The sequence below is a fragment of the Xenopus tropicalis genome, chromosome 7 (assembly GCF_000004195.4).
Source record: "Xenopus tropicalis strain Nigerian chromosome 7, UCB_Xtro_10.0, whole genome shotgun sequence".
NCBI lineage: Eukaryota > Metazoa > Chordata > Amphibia > Anura > Pipidae > Xenopus > Xenopus tropicalis.
The window spans coordinates 60,211,289-60,229,133 of record NC_030683.2 but is presented as its reverse complement, the minus strand read 5'-3'; the positions used below and the strand labels follow the sequence as shown (position 1 = coordinate 60,229,133).

Sequence of the window (17,845 nt, the reverse complement as noted above, 5' to 3'; positions counted from 1 at the left end):
TCCAGACTCTCCGCTCTCTTGGCCTTCGTGACACTGTCTTATCCTGGTTTTCATCTTATCTCTCAGATCGATCCTTCAGTGTCTCTTACAATAGTGAATCATCTTCTCCCTTGCCTCTTTCTGTCGGGGTTCCTCAAGGCTATGTCCTGGGCCCCTTACTATTTTCTCTCTATACCTCCTCACTTGGCAAATTAATCAATTCTTTTGGCTTTCAGTACCACCTCTATGCTGACGATACTCAGATCTATCTTTCCTCTCCTGATCTCAATCCAGAGCTTCTAACTCGCGTCCCTTCCTGCCTGTCCGCTATCTCCACTTGGATGTCCCAACGTTACCTTAAATTAAACCTCTCTAAAACTGAACTGGTTCTCTTTCTCCCATCCAATGCCCACATTGTTCCCGAGGTATCTATAACAGTTAACAATTCTACCATCACCCCATCTTCCCAGGCCCGGTGCCTTGGGGTTATCCTTGATTCTGCCCTGTCCTTCACTCCTCATATCCAATCACTCATCAAATCATGTCACTTTCACCTAAGAAATATCTCCAAAATCCGATCATTTATCACCCAAGATGCTGCCAAAATTCTTATTCACTCTCTTATAATCTCTCGCCTGGACTACTGTAACTCCCTATTAATTGGCCTTCCCCTCCAAAGACTGTCCCATCTCCAGTCAATAATGAATACTGCTGCCAGGCTCATACACCTCTCCAACCGCTCCTCCTCTGCTGTGCCACTCTGCCAATCCCTGCACTGGCTTCCCCTACCATCCAGGATAAAATTCAAACTAATGACCCTCACATTCAAAGCAGTTCATAACTCTGCCCCACCCTACATCTCTGAACTCATCTCTAGGTACCATCCAACCCGCTTGTTACGCTCCTCTACTGACATGCTCCTCAACTCCTCTCTCATTCCCTCCTCACACGCTCGCATTCAAGACTTTGCAAAGGCTGCCCCCCTTCTCTGGAATTCGCTCCCACAAACTATCAGACTTTCTCCCAATCTCTCTGCCTTCAAGAGATCTCTAAAAACACATTTATTCAGAGACGCTTACCCTAATCTAGTTTAGCAATACCCTGTGCCACACCTCTCACAACTCTGGTCATGCCCATTCCCACACCTTGTAGATTGTAAGCTCTTTTGGGCAGGGCCCTCTTCACCTCTTGTATCGGTTATTGATTGCTTTATATGTTACTCTGTATGTCCATGTATGTAACCCACTTATTGTACAGCGCTGTGGAATATGTTGGCGCTTTATAAATAAATGTTAATGTAATGTAATAAATCAAACACAGTGCCTTAAAAACATTCTGTGGTGGGAAGGAGTGAGGCTGACGTGATCTTACATCACTGTGCAGGGACATCAATCACCAACAATAACAAAAAACAAAAGTGAATAAAATCAAAGTGAAAGTAAAGTTAAAGATAAAAGGCTAACAAAATGCATATGTCCTGTTAGTCATCGAAACATACAAACGTATACATTGTAACCAAGACTGTTAGGAGGAAAGAAGGGGCAACAATGTAATAAACTCCACAGGCTATCATGTAGCTAAGAGTGTCATAAAAGGGCCTGTGCCCTGGATATTATGTTATATAACAACAGAAACATATCCGTTCAAGGTACAGAATAGCAAACTTTGTAAACCCTTATGTTATTGTTTGGGGCAGAGCGCGCTTTCTTAAATAGAGAACAACGTTCAAGTCTTTCATCCTTGTATAATCTGGCAGTGACTTCAACCTTAGATAAAGAAGGCATGTTACTTTTATTCATGGCTCTAAAGTTTAGAGCTCAGTCGGGCATGTGGGATGTGCTTGAAAGATCGGCACCCATTACCATGGTAACAAAAGTAACGCCAGCTCGTGCCTTAGACTAGGGAACTCAGCAACAAAGTTTAGAACAATAAATTACTACATGGCATAGATTACGTATGTACATAATTTAAATGTGTCTAAGTGATTTAGTGTATGATGCTGTATAGCAGTGCTGTCCAACTGGCGGCCCGCGACCCCCCTCTGTGTGGCCCCCCACCTGTCTGGCTGCTTTGATGGCTTACTCTTGTGTAAAACTTAAAAGCTTACTCTTGTGTAAGCATAGTTCTCACCTCATATTCAAGGCTGTAATCCCCCTGTATTGTTTAAAAATGTAATCCCCCGTGTTGTTCACACCTTTTAATCTCTGCATTGTTCACCCCCTGCTGTGTTCACACCTCAGGCTCAGTCTGTAATCACCCATATTGTTCGTCTGTTCACACCTCAGACCTAGGAGCAGTAGGAACACATAAATAATCCCTGCACACTACAAGAAGAACATATACTGAGGTGGTACTGCAATTAAAAAGTTTTTTAATATATAGTTATTGTGCAGACTGTAGGAGCAGTGCCAGCATTGTGTCACTGTATGCTGCCTGTGTGTGCCATACCGGCAGAGTATGGCACATACAGGCAGCATAGGGCAGACAGAGTATGGCACACACAGGCAGGGTAGGGAAAGCAGAGTATGGCACAAACTTGTAACGGTAACGCCAGACACACTGGACAGCAGGATATATTTCTAAAATTCAATCTTTATTCATCCATTAAAAACAAGAATGCCAGAGTATGGCACACACAGGCAGCATAGGGTGCGGTTTAAAAAAGGGGAGTGGTTAAAACTGGCTTCCATTATCGGCCCTCCACCACGTTGGTCGGAAAAATTCCGGCCCTCGGTACCACAGAAGTTGGACAGCACTGCTGTATAGCATGTGTGTGTAGCATGTGTGATTGCTGTATAGCAACAGTAGTATTTCAGCAGGCAAAGTTTATTGGATTAACAGAAAATATGCATCATAACAAAATTAGACAGGTGCATAAATTTGGGCACCCCAATATATTGCAAATGTAACAGCCTCTAGATGCCTCCTATAGCCTTTGATGAGTGTCTGGATTCTGGATGGCGATATTTTTGACCATTCATCGCTACAAAATCTCTCCAGTTCAGTTAAATTTAATGACTGCCGAGCATGGACAGCCTACTTCAAATCATCCCATAGATTTTCCATGATATTCAAGTCGGGGGACTGTGATGGCCATTCCAGAATATTGTACTTCTCCCTCTGCCTTAAATGCCTTTGTAGATTTTGAACTGTGTTTAGGGTCATTGTCTTGTTGGAATATTCAAACCCTGCGTAACTTAAACTTTGTGACTGATGCTTGAACATTATCCTGAAAAGTTTGTTGATATTGGGCTGAATTCATCCGACCCTCAACTTTAACAAGGGCCCCAGTCCCTAAACTAGCCACGCAGCCCCACAGCATGATGGAACCACCGCCAAATTTGACAGTAGGTAGCATATGTTTTTCTTGGAATGCGCTGTTCTTCTTCCGCTATGCAAAGCTCTTTTTGTAATGACCAAATAACTAAATTTTTGTCTCTTCAGTCCAAAGCACTTTGTTACAAAATGACTGTGGCTTGTCTAAGTGAGCTTTTTCATAAAACAAGCAACTCAGTTTGTGGCGTGAGTGCAAAAAGGGCTTCTCGCTCATCACCCTGCCATACAGATGTTCTTTGTGCAAATTGTGTTGAATTGTAGAACGATGTACAGATACACCATCTGTAGCAAGATGTTCTTGCAGGTCTTTGAAAGTAATCTTTGGATTATCTGTAACCATTCTCACAATCCTCCCCATATGCCGCTCCTGTATTTTTCTTGGCCTGCCAGAGATTTACAGCAACTGCCTTCCATTTCACAGCATCTAGCCTTCCATTTCCTGAATTACATTCCTCTGAGCTTTTTGTAGCCTTCCCCCAAACCATGATACTGAACAATCATTGTTTTCAGAGCTTTTGAGAGTTGCTTTGAGGATCCTATGCTGTCACTCTTAAGAGGAGAGTCAAACAGAAGCACAACTTGCAAATCTCCACCTTTAAAACCTTTTCTCATGATTGGACAACCCTGCCTATGAAGTTCAAGACTTAATGAGCTAATCCAACCAATTTGGTGTTGCCAGCAATCAGTACTGAGCAGTTAGTTACATGCATTCAAATTAGCAAAATTACAAGGGTTCCCAAATTTTTGCACAGGCAGTTTTTCACATTTTATTTAATTTCATACAACTTAATACTGCTTCACTAAAAATCTTTGTTCATAAAACACCTCAGTACTCAGATGTTCCTGAGAAATGAAAGACATACCACTGTTATCTTTTTTTGTTGAAAGTGGAGTAAATTATTATGCAGGCTAAGAGGGGTTCCTAAACTTTTTCATGTAACTGTATGTAACTATACATACACCAATATCTATACCAATTGTAGATTTTAATATCATAATAGCCTTGGATATTGTGCTTGGTGAAGAAATCATTCATTTTATGGGAAAAAAAACACCCCGGGGATCCGGACAACAGACTAGCCTATTCACTGTCCTAATAAATGAATCCCCTATAACCACAATCTGTTTAGAACTAGTTTCTTACACTATGGAAAAACTCTAACTTACCACATCTGTATGGTCTCCAAGACTTTAACTATTGGTCTCTCCTACCGAGCGGACATTGTGACCAGAGGGAAATTTTTTACCTTCACACTACAAGGAAAAGGTTAGAATAGAATAGAATATATCTTTATTGTCATTGTCACATAGTAAACAACGAGATTTAAAAGAAGCAAGCAACAACTCAAAGCAGTGGCATAGTAAAAGATAATATCAGTCTACTGTTACATATTTAAAGCCATAATTGCTCTTGGATAAAAGCTGTCTCTCAGACGATTAGTTCTGGCTTTAAATGCTCTAGATCTCTTCCCTGATGGCAAGAGCTGGAAGAGACAGTGGCCAGGGTGAGTCGGGTCGTGTGCAATGCCCAGAGCTTTTTTCCGGCAACGGGAGATGTAAATGTGTTCCAGGGTTGGGAGCGGCCAATCAATTATCTTCTCTGCAGATCTAACATCCTCTGAAGTGCCTTAACCTCTTTGGAGGTGCAGGCACCGAACCACACACATAGTCCATACGTAAGTATGCTCTCGATGGAACAGTGATAAAAGGCAAGAAGAAGATTTTTAGGTAGATGGTTTTTCCTCAGAACTCTCAGAAAGTACAGTCTTTGCTGCGCTTTCTTTAACAGCCCCTTAGTGTTTACACTCCATGTCAGATCATCCTCCAACTCCATTCCTAGGAATTTAAACACTGAAACCCTCTCCACCTGCATTTTATCAATGATGAGTGGTTCAACGTTGGTCTTTTTTTTCCTAAAATCAATGACCAGTTCCTTGTTTTTTTCAATGTTCAGGAGCAGGTTATTGTCTTTATACCACTCTGACAGCCGTTCCACTTCATCCCTGTAGTCCATCTCACTCTCTTTTCCAGAGATAAGTCCGATCACCGCAGTATCATCCGCAAACTTAATGATTTTATTTCCAGAGTGTGTAGGAACACAATCATATGTGTATAAGGTATATAATAGCGGACTTAATACACAACCCTGGGGTGAGCCGGTGCTTAAGCATAGAGCGTTTGAGATGTGTGAGCCCAGTCTAACCCTCTGAGAGCGACCGGACAAAAAGTCCAAGATCCAGCTACACGTAAGAGATGGAAGACCCAAAACTGCCAATTTGGACACTAATCGTTGTGGAAGTATGGTATTGAACGCCGAGCTAAAATCCACAAAAAGCAGCCTCGCATAACTCCCCCATTGCTCCAGATGAGTCAAGATAGCATGAAGAGCTGTAGCCACGGCATCCTCAGTAGATCTTTTTGCCTTGTAAGCAAATTGGAATGGATCTAAATCTACTGGCAGGCACGCAATTATATGATTCCGAATCAGCTTCTCAAAACACTTCATGATAACAGATGTAAGTGCCACTGGACGAAAATCATTCAAGCTCTTTGTACCAGATTTTTTTGGCACCGGAACAATGATGGAGGCCTTGAGACAAGATGGAACAAAAGCCTGGGAGAGGGACTGATTGAAGATCTCTGTAAGTACTCCGGCCAGTTGCTCTGCACATACCTTCAACACCCTTCCAGCCACGCCATCGGGTCCAGCGGCCTTCCTTGGATTTACCTTTCTCAATACCTGCCACATATCCACCTCTCCCACTGTAAACACCTCTTCACTGTACCTGGGTGACTGCAATATTCCAGCTGTTTGTGGCACCTCAAAACGGGCAAAAAAAGATGTTTAACTCTTCTGCTACAGAAGCGTCTCCCTCAGTGATCCCAGTATTGCTGGATTTTTAGCCGGTGAGATGCTGAACGCCTCTCCACACCTGTCTGGTGTCATTGCTCCTCAGATGCTCCTCTATCCTCTTTCTATAGGCTGCCTTTGCCTCCCGGATGCCTCTTTTCAGGTTGGCTCTCGACACGCTATAGAGCGCTCTGTCCCCACTTCTGAAAGCAATATTCCTGTCTTTTAGTAGTTTCTGCACTTCCCTCGTCATCCAGGGTTTCCTATTTGGATAAATCCTCATCGTTCTATCCTTGGTGACATTATCTGTACAGAACCTAATGTAATCCAGAACTGTTGAGGTATAGGACTCCAGATCCTGTTGTTTAAAGATCTCCCAATTTGTTCTTTCAAAACAGTCTTGCAATTGTATAGAGGCATCCGCGGGCCATGTAGTAACAGTCCTGGTCGTAATTGGAGCTTGTCTCCTGCGAGAAGTATACGTAGGTATCAGAAACAGCGACACATGATCCGATTGACCGAGATGAGCTAGAGGTTTAGCCCTATAGGCTTGTTTGATGTTCGTGTATAGTTTATCCAAGGTTCTCTCTCCTCTAGTCGCGCACTTAATATATTGGTAAAAGCAGACAAGATTTGCAATTTTTTCCACTCTCAATCATGCCATACACTCAAAACCCAATTTATTTCTTTAAACTGAAATACTTTACCCTCCCAATAAAGCTAATACTTAAGGACCAAAGTCCTTAAGGACATGGTGGGCATGGGAAGGCTAGCATTGCTCACAGCTTCCACTCAGTTGGCCATGTGACATAGCAACAGCTGTTAAGTACAGCTGTGATGATTATTTCTCAGCTGACAAACAAAATAGACCGGTGAGGTATTACTGATAGTTTATTATACTTTTATGAAGTTTAAAAAAAAAAAAAAAAAAATTAAAGCATCTGTACTCAGTCCAAATTTTATGTCTTTGGGTGCTATCTCAAAATGATTGAACACAATTTGATGCAATGGGCCTGCACTCCAATTCTAGTAAAGAATTATTCTTTATTGGTATTAATTGTGATTAATACCAATAAAGAATAGTTCTTCGCTAGAACTGGAGTGCAGGCCCATTGCATCAAATTGTGTATCCAACTTTCCAGCCATCATTAGGGCCTTTATCAAGGATAAATTAATGGTGATCGTGTAATAAGCTTTATACCCTCACTCCCACTAAAAAGGCACTAAAATGACATCGCTACAGCTATATTAAGAAACTGTGTCATTATCACACGTCACTTTGGAACCAGTGACTATTCAAGGTGCATCTATTCAGAGTATGGAATTAAATAATTCACTGTTGTATACAGTTTCCAGAAACAGCAGATACAAATGTTTTTGCCTAAAATATAAGATCTTACATCTTCATTTTGATAAACATATGCACACCGGTAATTAAACTTCAGTGTGAACAGTGACATTCTTATTTATGTTTTATCTTGGTAGCGGTGTGTCTTAACCAAGCTCCCTGGCACTATGGACAACTATTGAGTCTAACGCACGTGAAGTGTGCATCAAGTTTGGGAGAAAGGGGGAATAGAAGAACTATCTGGCCCTTACCTCATTTTAAATATTAGTGGTGAGTCAAGAAAGCGAAGTGGGACATTTAGGAGGTGCAGCATTGCTAAACTGCTACGCAACTTTTCGGGGATAGAGAAGTCCAGAGCCATTGCGACAACCCCTTTAACTTGGCACGTTATAAATACTGAATAATTTGTGGACATTGAAAAACTGTACTTTGAACTTAGCTAAATGGAATATTGCTGAACGTGGAAAAATTACAGTTGAAAAGAGAAAAAGGTAATCGAAGATGTTTGAACAGACTACTTGATAATGCTGTTGCTTATTGTTTATATTTTCACAACCTTACTGCCATGACCGTGAAAAACCACTTAGGATGCTTCAAATGAAAGTTCCGTTCCTCAAATCTAGGGGTAGCCTGGATTGGAAAGTCATAACTGCAGAGACTGGAACATGTAAAGGTAAACAAAGGTCCAGGAGGGGAATGTATTCATCCCAGGGTATTAAATGAACTTAGCTCTGTGATTGCCAAAGGATTCATTGAGGTCTGGCATGGTCCAGAGAGACTGGTGAATTACTAACGTTGTGCTGTTATTTAAAAAGGCATCCCGTTCTCAACCTGAAAACTATAGGCCTGTTAGTCTGACATCAGTAGTAGGAAAGCTTTTGGAAGGGGTAATAAGGCATAGGGTACTCAAATACATTGCAAATAACAATACTAATAAGTTTGAGCCAGCATGGTTTTATGCGTAACAGATCTTGCCAGACTAATTTTTTTTTAACAAATTCTTTTTTATTGAAGTTGTGTTTAAATAGGGATCGAGACCCTCTCTGGACCCTCTCTAATTCAGTAATGTCCTGTTTGAGCACTGGACGCCGAAACTGCATGGTATATTCTATAAGGTTATTAATTAATTAATTAGCGCGCCGAAATAACACTAACACATGATTCACGAACACTTAGAGGTGCTAAATATCGCATTAGTCTATGCGAAAATTAACACATACTTGAGGCAGGCAGTAATTATAGAAAAGTACAGTTAATCAGCTTTTGGCAATAAAATATGGACTTTGCAGTGTTATTTATTCAAGTATGTTTTGGCCCTAGAGTGATGCAGCCTCCAGTTTGCAGGGAAATGGTCATTTTCACTACAGTAATCCGCAAATATTGGCATGTATGGCTAACATGGCGTGCGTATATTCACACGACTATTTATATGCGGTTACTATTTATATGTGGCGATTATTTATACGCGGGGCGTTGATTAGCGCACGTTCTGTCAATGGCTAACATGGCGACTATTTATATGCAGGCGTTGATTAACGCATGTACCGTCAAATACCGCACGAAAATAGTCTTTGCCACTAAAATAACACATGCAGTATAGTGCGTAAATTAATGCAAGTATGCTTTTAGTGAATCGTGCATTAAGTCGTGAAAATTTAGACGTGATAAAAATTTTACTGGATGCTATAAATAGCGCACGTTTTAACGCACTTTAGCGAATCGGCCTTATTGTGTTTTGTTAACTAATCCTTTAATTGTAACAATCCATTGATTTGTTATTCAATATGTTCATTTTAATATAAACTTATTGGCGTGGGTTATTTGTCTGCTTTTCAAAAGAACCAGAACCCTAGTAAGAGGGGTGATGATTAATATTATATTATATATTTATATATATATATAATCAAAAATCTTACAGGCTTCAGATTGGGTTTTCTGCCCTCCTCTGGATCAACTAGCGGTTAGGCAAGTAATATTTTCAACCTAACTTAGTATGTTACTATATTACAAACTGCACTAGAGACACTTGAAAAATTTAGGGGGCTAAGCGCCTTTGGATAAATAAAACTAAATCCATACTAATCCCATTAGGTAGTCAAGAGGCAGGAGAAAACACTTCCCATACTTACTTTAACATCTAGATTCTGCTATCTCGGTATTATAGTTACAACAGATCTGTCAGTGTATGTAAATGAGAATTTAGAGCCCTTCCTAGCAAAGTTCAAATCTGTAATTCCTCACTGGAATAAACTGACAGAATAGTTTTGTGTTACTAGAACAACTTAAAGGAACAGTAACACCAAAAAAATGAAAGTGTTTTAAAGTAATTAAAATATAATGTACAGTTGCCCTGCGCTGGTAAAACTGGTAAGTTTGCAACAGAAACGCTACTATAGTTTATATAAATGAGCTGCTATGTCAACACGGGGGCAGCCATTGAAGCTGGGAAAAAGGAGAAAAGGCACAGGCACATAGCAGATAACAGATAAGCTTTGTAGAATATAATGGGGTTTTATCTGTTATCTGCTAAGTAACCTGTGCCTTTTCTCCTGTAAATGGCTGCCCCCGTGGCTACACAGAAGCTTTATTTATATAAACTATAGTAGTCTTTCTAAGGAAAACACACCAGTTGTACCAGTACAGGGCAGCATTCCATTATATAGTAATTACTTTTATACCCTTTCATTTTTTGGTGTTACTGTCAAGACATGCATTCTACTCCCAAAACAGGACCTGCCAACTTTCACTTACACTATTGCATGGGAAGCTAGACTCTAAACTCCAGACACCACCAAAATAGTATCACAATTGTATAGCATAATTCAATCTTCACACCCTGCTCCATTTGATAAGGCAAAACGTAAATGTCTGGCAATAGTTCCATCTTTAAATGAGGATCAATGGGAAGAAAGTATTGCTAATCTATATTTTTTTTTAATATCACTCAAGGATAGAATGATCCAGTTTAAGATGATTCACCAAATATACATTACTCCTCAGAAACTTAAGGCCGTGGGAAAAATAGAAAGATCTAAATACGTGAAATGTAATATGGTAGAGGTAGGTTTTCTCCATCTGATCTGGGATTTTCCTAAAGTAATAACATATTGGACAGAGTCACCCACTATATAAATGAATACCTGCTTATCCCTGGCATCAGGTCTCCTAAGGTCTGCTTGTTAGGAATAGTATACAAATTAGTGCCCCTTCAAAAATATAGAACACTACGTGCTTTCAGGTTTTATGCAAAAATAGATAGTACAGGTATGGGATCCCTTATCCGGAAACCCGTTATCCAGAAAGCTCCAAATTATGGAAAGCCCGTCTCCCATAGACTCAATTTTAATCAAATAATTCAGAATTTTAAAACTGATTTACTTTTTCTCTGTAATAAAAAAAACAGTACCTTGTACTTTATCCAAACTAACATACCGTATATACTCGAGTATAAGCCGATCCGAATATAAGCCGAGGTACCTAATTATACCTAAGAAAACTGGAAAAACTTATTGACTCAAGTATAAGCCTAGGGTGGGAAAGGTATGTCTTTTTTCATTATGTCATTTGCAAATAAATGTCTTACTACACTGCACTGCCTCATAGAGGGGAGGCCAAATTACTACAGCCCAGCTTTACTACAGCCCAGCTTTACTACAGCCCAGCTTTACTACAGCCCAGCTTTACTACAGCCCAGCTTTACTACAGCCCAGCTTTACTACAGCCCTGCATTACTACAGCCCAGCATTACCATAGCCCAGCATTACTATGCCCTGTATTACTATAGCCCTGTATTACTATAGCCCATCTTTACTATAGCCCATCTTTACTATAGCCCTGCATTACTACAGCCCAGCATTTCTACAGCCCAGGGTTACTACAGCCCAGGATTACTACAGCCCAGGATTACTACAGCCCAGCATTACTACAGCCCAGCATTACTATAGCCCAGCATTACTATAGCCCAGCATTACTATAGCCCAGCATTACTATAGCCCAGCATTACTATAGCCCAGCATTACTATAGCCCAGCATTACTGTGAGGTAGGCAAGCCGTTCCCTATGTATATACAATAGCGCCTGATACAGTAGCCCTATGTAAGCCAGGCTTTAGGGCAGGATTAGTGCTGCAGCGCTTCCCCTATGTGTATAACAGGCCAGAGAGCACACACTCCCCCACCCATCACTATAGAATATTATTTCCAGGCTGCCTCACTCCCCTGCCACCATCTTGTAGCGGTACCTCCTCCTCCTCGGTTCTCTCATCTACGGCGGCCTCGGCCCCTCTCCTCAGTCGAAACTTGAGGAGGATGCCGGGCCGGATGCAACGTTATGCGCATGAGATCCAGCGCGTGTCACCCGCGGCCCGACTCTCTCACTGGGAGAAGAGCCTCAAGAAAGCCCGGGGCTCACCGGCCGGAGTAGGACGCAGCTGGACGGCTGGGGAAGGAGGGCAGGCCAGTCCGGGTGATCCCTGTGGGAGGCTAGGCTGCGAAGCGGGGGCCCTGGCAGACAAAGGAGCCAGGGGAGCGGGGAGGGTGCGCGTGCATCGAACGTCAGCAGCGTTGCTAGAGGAATATGTACTCTCTTCTGCTCACATACTCGAGTATAAGCCGAGGCTGAGTTTTTCAGCACATTTTTTGTGCTGAATAACTCTGCTTATACTCGAGTATATACGGTAAATAATCCTTACTGGATGCAAAACAGTCCTATTGGGTTTCAATAATGTTTTATTGATTTTTTAGTAGACTTGAAGGCCATGTCAACCCCATAATGAAATAATGAAAAAATGAAAAAATGCATAATGAAAAAAAACATAATTCTAAGCAACTTTCCAATATGAAATAATTAAAAATTTGTAGCGCTTTAAACGTTATTTGTAAATGTAATTGCTATTGAAAGCAGCATTTGCTGAACTCCTGGTTGTTACATTTTAAACAATGTTGCAAAGGTCTTGCTTCTCCAGCAATACAGGTCTGTCAGCCTGCTGCCTTGTGTTACAATGTTTCAATAGTCTGAGAACCAGGGCAGAGAATAGAAAAGGACAGGCAAACGCTGCTTCTAATAGCAATTATAAATACAAATAACTCAAAACCCATTACAAACTTGTAAAAAAATGTATATTGCAAAGCTACTTAGAATTTTGGTTTCTTTTATTAGGCAAAAAATTATATTTTGAGTTGCCTTGTCCTTTAAGGTATGGAAATCCAAATTACAGAAAGACCCCTTATCTGGAATACCCTTTGTCCCGTGCATTCTGGATAAGGGGTCTTATACCTGTAATAATGAAGTGGATGAGCCCCATCCCTCCCAGCTAATAAATGGTACATTGCCACTGATCAAATTGACATACAACGCAATGTGGTACACCTGGAAAATATGGGAACCCTGGCTAAATGCCAACCCCAGCATGTCCCTACCAGATGACTAACCCACACATAATCCTTTGTGTACTCTGACAACTTGATGCCACACTGCTTCTCAATCTTAACACTGTCACTAAGTATATGATGTAAGCCCCTGTACTTAATTATGATGTAAGTGCCAACATTATCTTTTTTTTTTTTTTAATAATTTTTGTTTATTTGTAAAATGCAAAATAAAAACACTTAAAGGGGACCTGTCACCCTAAGAAATAATTCGAAATTCTTTTCTATTGTGTTTGTTAAGCAAAATAAATTAACTATATAAGCAATATATATCTTGTTTCCTTCAGTCTTGGAATTACACAATCATAGCAAGTAGGCAGGCACCATTTTGTGAGGAGGGAGGGGGAAAGCGAGAGCTGAATTGAAAGTTAAAGGAACAGTAACACCAAAAAATGAAAGTGTATAAAAATAACTAAAATATAATGTGCTGCTGCCCTGCACTGGTAAAAGTTGTGTGTTTACTTCAGAAAGTCTACTATCATTTATATAAATAAGCTGCTATGTAGCCATGGAGGCAGCCATTCAAAGGAGAAAAGGCACAGGCACATAGCAGGTAACAGATAAAACACTATTGTATTCTGCAGAGCTTATCTGTTATCTGCTATGTAACCTGTGCCTTTTCTCCTTTTTTCCAGCTTGAATGGCTGCCCCCGTGGCTACACAAGCAGCTTATTATATAAATTATAGTAGTGTTACTGTAGCAAACACACCAGTTATTTTTATTACTTTAAAGCGCTTTCATTTTTTGGTGTTACTGTTCCTTTAATGTACTTATATTGCCTCCCCAGCCTCTAAACCTTAGGCATAGATGCGGGGCAGACATGATTGACAGCTGGGATTTTTAGATGCCTTAATAATGGGTTTGGATGTGTTAATATAAAAATGAATTTGGATTTCTAGTTTAATTTGAAAAGTTCTTTTATTATACAGCTTTTTATGTCTGGGTGTCAGTACTAGCTGCAGTGTCTGGTTGCTATGTGTTACTGCTACTACTGCCTAGGTGCAAATTTGCCCAGCATTTATAAATGACACCCCCCCCCCCCCCCAATGTGTTGACAAACTAATGACAGACATATTTTGTGTTATAATGGTCAGTGCGGTACTCACCCTTCTCTTCTTTCTTGCTTTTGCTTCAGCTACTTTTTTAATGGGACGAGCATTAAGTTCTCGTTGCTGCTTTCGATATTCTTCCATCATATACCGATCAACAGGAACTTGAACTATCCTGTGCTTCCTCTCTTCTGACACAAACCAGTCTGGCAGTTCATCCTCGTCATCGTTAAAATTACGTCTTTTTGAATGAAAAAACAGTGTAATATTTAAAATGCATACTTATTTAACTGTGCTTACAAATTTAAGGAGACAAAACTACTAACCTGTTGAAGGAGCTATCAATTAGATCTCTTGTCGATTTCTTAGATGTAGCAATAACTGTTCCAAGAGCAAGACCATCGGGGCCCAACACACGAGATCGTTTAACTTTAAAGAAAAAAAAAAAAAAAAAAGGAAGATAAATCAAAATATTACAGTGGGAATTGAAGTCATACATAATCACAAAATGAGAATCAGGAATCATGGAAGAGTACTATAGATAGTCTCCAACATTAGCTTAAGCCTTAAAGATTAGCACAATGTACGTGGGAGCTCATAGAATACAGTGAACTGCATCAGTGGGATGTGTTGAAATAACTAGTCAGTATTGTACAGTTTGTTATTGGACATGAATAACAGCATTTTAATTTAGCAAAAAAGGTACTTTGGCATTGTATTGAAAGCAAGTTCCCTACACAATGCAGCTGCAGATCTGTTGAGAGACAGAAGTCACCAATCAGTGAATTACAGCTGTGAATTAAAAAGTTGAAAGACTGAGCCATCCTCAAATAAAGACATAGTCCTTAGGCTTAATTGACACACGAAAATCTTGTTTCAACCTATTCCAGCGTCCGACTAACAGGCCTGTGTGCACAAACTAGGAATGTATTTTGATATGTATTTTCACACCAAATTCCACTCCATGTGTGTGCAGCAGGGCTGAGGCGAGTGGTCTGGCTGTTTCTTGGCCTGCAATCTGAGAAACAAGTATGTGTAACTGTAGCCTTAAAGCCCATTTACTGGAAGCAGCAACAGCTGCAGGTGAGGCTTGTCAGAGCCAGAACAATAACTCATACTCTTGTTTTCGTCACATTAATTAATGTGACTTGTGAATCACTAGCCATAAATGTGTACTGAGTATTGTTACTGTGTACAGCCATGTAAAAGGGTGCTGAGCCATGTCATGAGCTGCAGAACAAAAAGTGTAGGAGTATGGATGTCATTCATCATAGAATAATGTAAAAGAATGCAAAGTAACACACAGGGCAAAGTTGGTAAGAAATTATTAATCAAGTAATTAATCAGTAGCTCAAATGGGTGTTAACCAATGTTACAAAACACAGACCAAATATATATGCACCAGGGCTGTGGAGTCGGTAGATAAATTCTCCGACTCCGACTCCTCAGTTTCTGATACTTCCAACTCCGACTCCTCTGTTTTTAATATGCTAATGTATTAATGAATGTATTATACATTCATACAGTCAATGAAAAGCATGCTTCATGGTCACTCAACGTGTTCGTTTACGCACTGCGTGCATTGGGCTTTATTCTTATAGCAAAGAAGTAATTAATTATGACTGTTTGTAAATTGGGACATTTAAACTTGCTTTATTTTTTTTTTTTATTCCCATTTAAATTTAGTAGGAGTCGGAGTCGGTTAATTTTTTTCCGACTCCAGGTACCCAAAATTGCCTCCGACTCAGACTCCTCCTCCACAGCCCTGATATGCACAGAGTAACACTGGCTACACACCAACTTTGCATCTACATGATCTGCATCTACCCAGAGCCCCTCAATTTAAAGAGCACTGCCAGCACTCCTCCTCACAGCTGTTAGGGTTTAACTCTCTCTCCTATCTTCACTCTGTTACTTGAGGCAATGCAAAGCTTCATAATGAGAATCAAGCAGGCAACAGGAGCATCTATGCATTGAGGGAGGTGAGGAAAGGAGGGCATCTCATGCTTCAGTGGAAAGCAATAGTAATGAGTTATGCCATTTATACTGCATCCAAAGATAAGGGTGTTGTCACTGGTCACTAAGTCAATATTATTGGTACTAAGTGATACCGCACAGCAATTCAGTGATCCCCAACCAGTGGCTTGTGAGCAACATGTTGATGTTGCCCTGATTGCCCCAAACCAGGTAGTTGTTTTTGAATTCCTGACATGGTGACTTGTTTACTACCAAATAAAGCCTCCTGTAAGCTTATAGTATGCATATAGGCTACCTAATAGCCAATCGTATCCCTTATTTGGCACCTCCATTAACTTTTATGATGCTTGCGTTGCTCTCCAAGTCTTTTTACATTTGACTGTGGCTCACGAGTAAGAAAGGTTATTTTTATAAATCAAAACCAAGTCCTTTGCAACTAAGATTTTAGTCAAGGAATCAAATCAAGCACGCTCAGCAACATGTATTTGGCAGAAATAGAAATGCTAGCAAAGAGGAAAAAAAAATTGGAAATTGTGAGAGACACACAGTTGAGATAATCACAAGGATTTATGTTTTATGTAAAATGCTCCTATCATTTAGGAAACACAGCTGTCTTTCCTAAAAATGTATAGCAAAGTGTACATTTGAGGTATGTGACTTCCTAGTGGAGATAGGGTTAATTCCCTATCTCTTTTTACCTCTCCTCCCTGGAGAGGTAAAAAGGGGTGTGCTTCCACACCTGGGGGTCACTCAGTGTGAAGGGGGTTACTCAGAATGAAAGGGGTCTCAGAGCAGGGCACAGGGCAGGAAGTTTGCCTGCCTGTGCGAGGAACTTCCAGAGGGGATAGGGGTGCTGCCTGCCACTGCAAGGAGCAAAGGGAGCTGTGATTAAAGGGTATATTTATCATGCTGTGTAAAAAGTGAAGGAAAAGGTTCCAGAGTGTGGAAGTTACCCTGGAAGGTAAGAGCACAGGGAGGAGACACGTTTTAAGCAAGTCCTGTTGTAATGCTGATGAACTGTGATGTTTATGTTGGGAGGATTTGACCCTAATAAACTTGTTTTTTGCCTGAAGAAGTGGTGTTCCTGTTTTTATGCTGCAGATCCTCTCACATTAATGCACATAAATTTATGGAGAGACTGTGAAAAGCTGAAATCATAATAGAGCAACTAGAAACCACCACTAACTTCCAGGATGTATTGAGAATGCAGAAAAGCAGATAGATGGCCTTGAAGCTGGGGTAGAGGACTTAGTGAACTAAGGCCCAATAATATCCAAATCCCTGGGTTTCCCAAAACAGCAGATATTAATGGTACAGAACAATTCTGTAAACACAGCTGACTGCCTTTTCATGCACATGCTTGCAGCTCAGCAAGCCCTGTGATAATGACTGGGAAGTAACATAGTAGGCTGAAAAAAACAAAACAAAAAAGACACACGTTCTTCAGGCTCAACTTAGACCAATCTCTGGATCAACTTGTACTATAAGCTATCTTACATCATCAAACCCATTCTTAAAGCAATCTAATGTATCAGCCAGTACCACTGATTCAGGGAGTGGTACTGATTCCCAACTTCACAGCTCTCACTGTAAAAAACAAACAAACAAAAACCCAAAAACCTCTTTCTACTATTTTGACGGAACCTCCTTTATTCTTATCAGAATGGGTGCCCTTGTGTCTGCTGGAAGGACGTACTGGTAAATACAGTATGAGAGAGATTATTATATGATATCATGTATTATTGTATATTTTTGCATTATTATATCTCCCCTTTCAATACAGGAATCTGCTGGAGAACCATGAAAAACACGTTTTCCCATTAGAGTATTCATTTATAGCCTCTGCCCCAGCCTAAACCACCCCAACTTTGCCAGTCT

General features: G+C 40.5%; 1 protein-coding gene across 2 annotated transcripts in view; it reads right to left on the bottom strand.

The window, feature by feature from the left end:
- ftsj3 (FtsJ RNA methyltransferase homolog 3) overlaps positions 1-17,845 on the bottom strand; it is a 174,627-nt gene that overhangs the window by 13,618 nt on the left and 143,164 nt on the right. For both annotated transcript variants that reach the window (XM_012967001.3, XM_012967002.3), the window contains exons 19-20: positions 14,317-14,419; positions 14,048-14,231 (exon numbers count right to left, since the gene is read on the bottom strand). In XM_012967001.3, the coding sequence (XP_012822455.1) occupies positions 14,048-14,231; positions 14,317-14,419 (287 nt within the window). The remainder of the gene's footprint in view (positions 1-14,047; positions 14,232-14,316; positions 14,420-17,845) is intronic.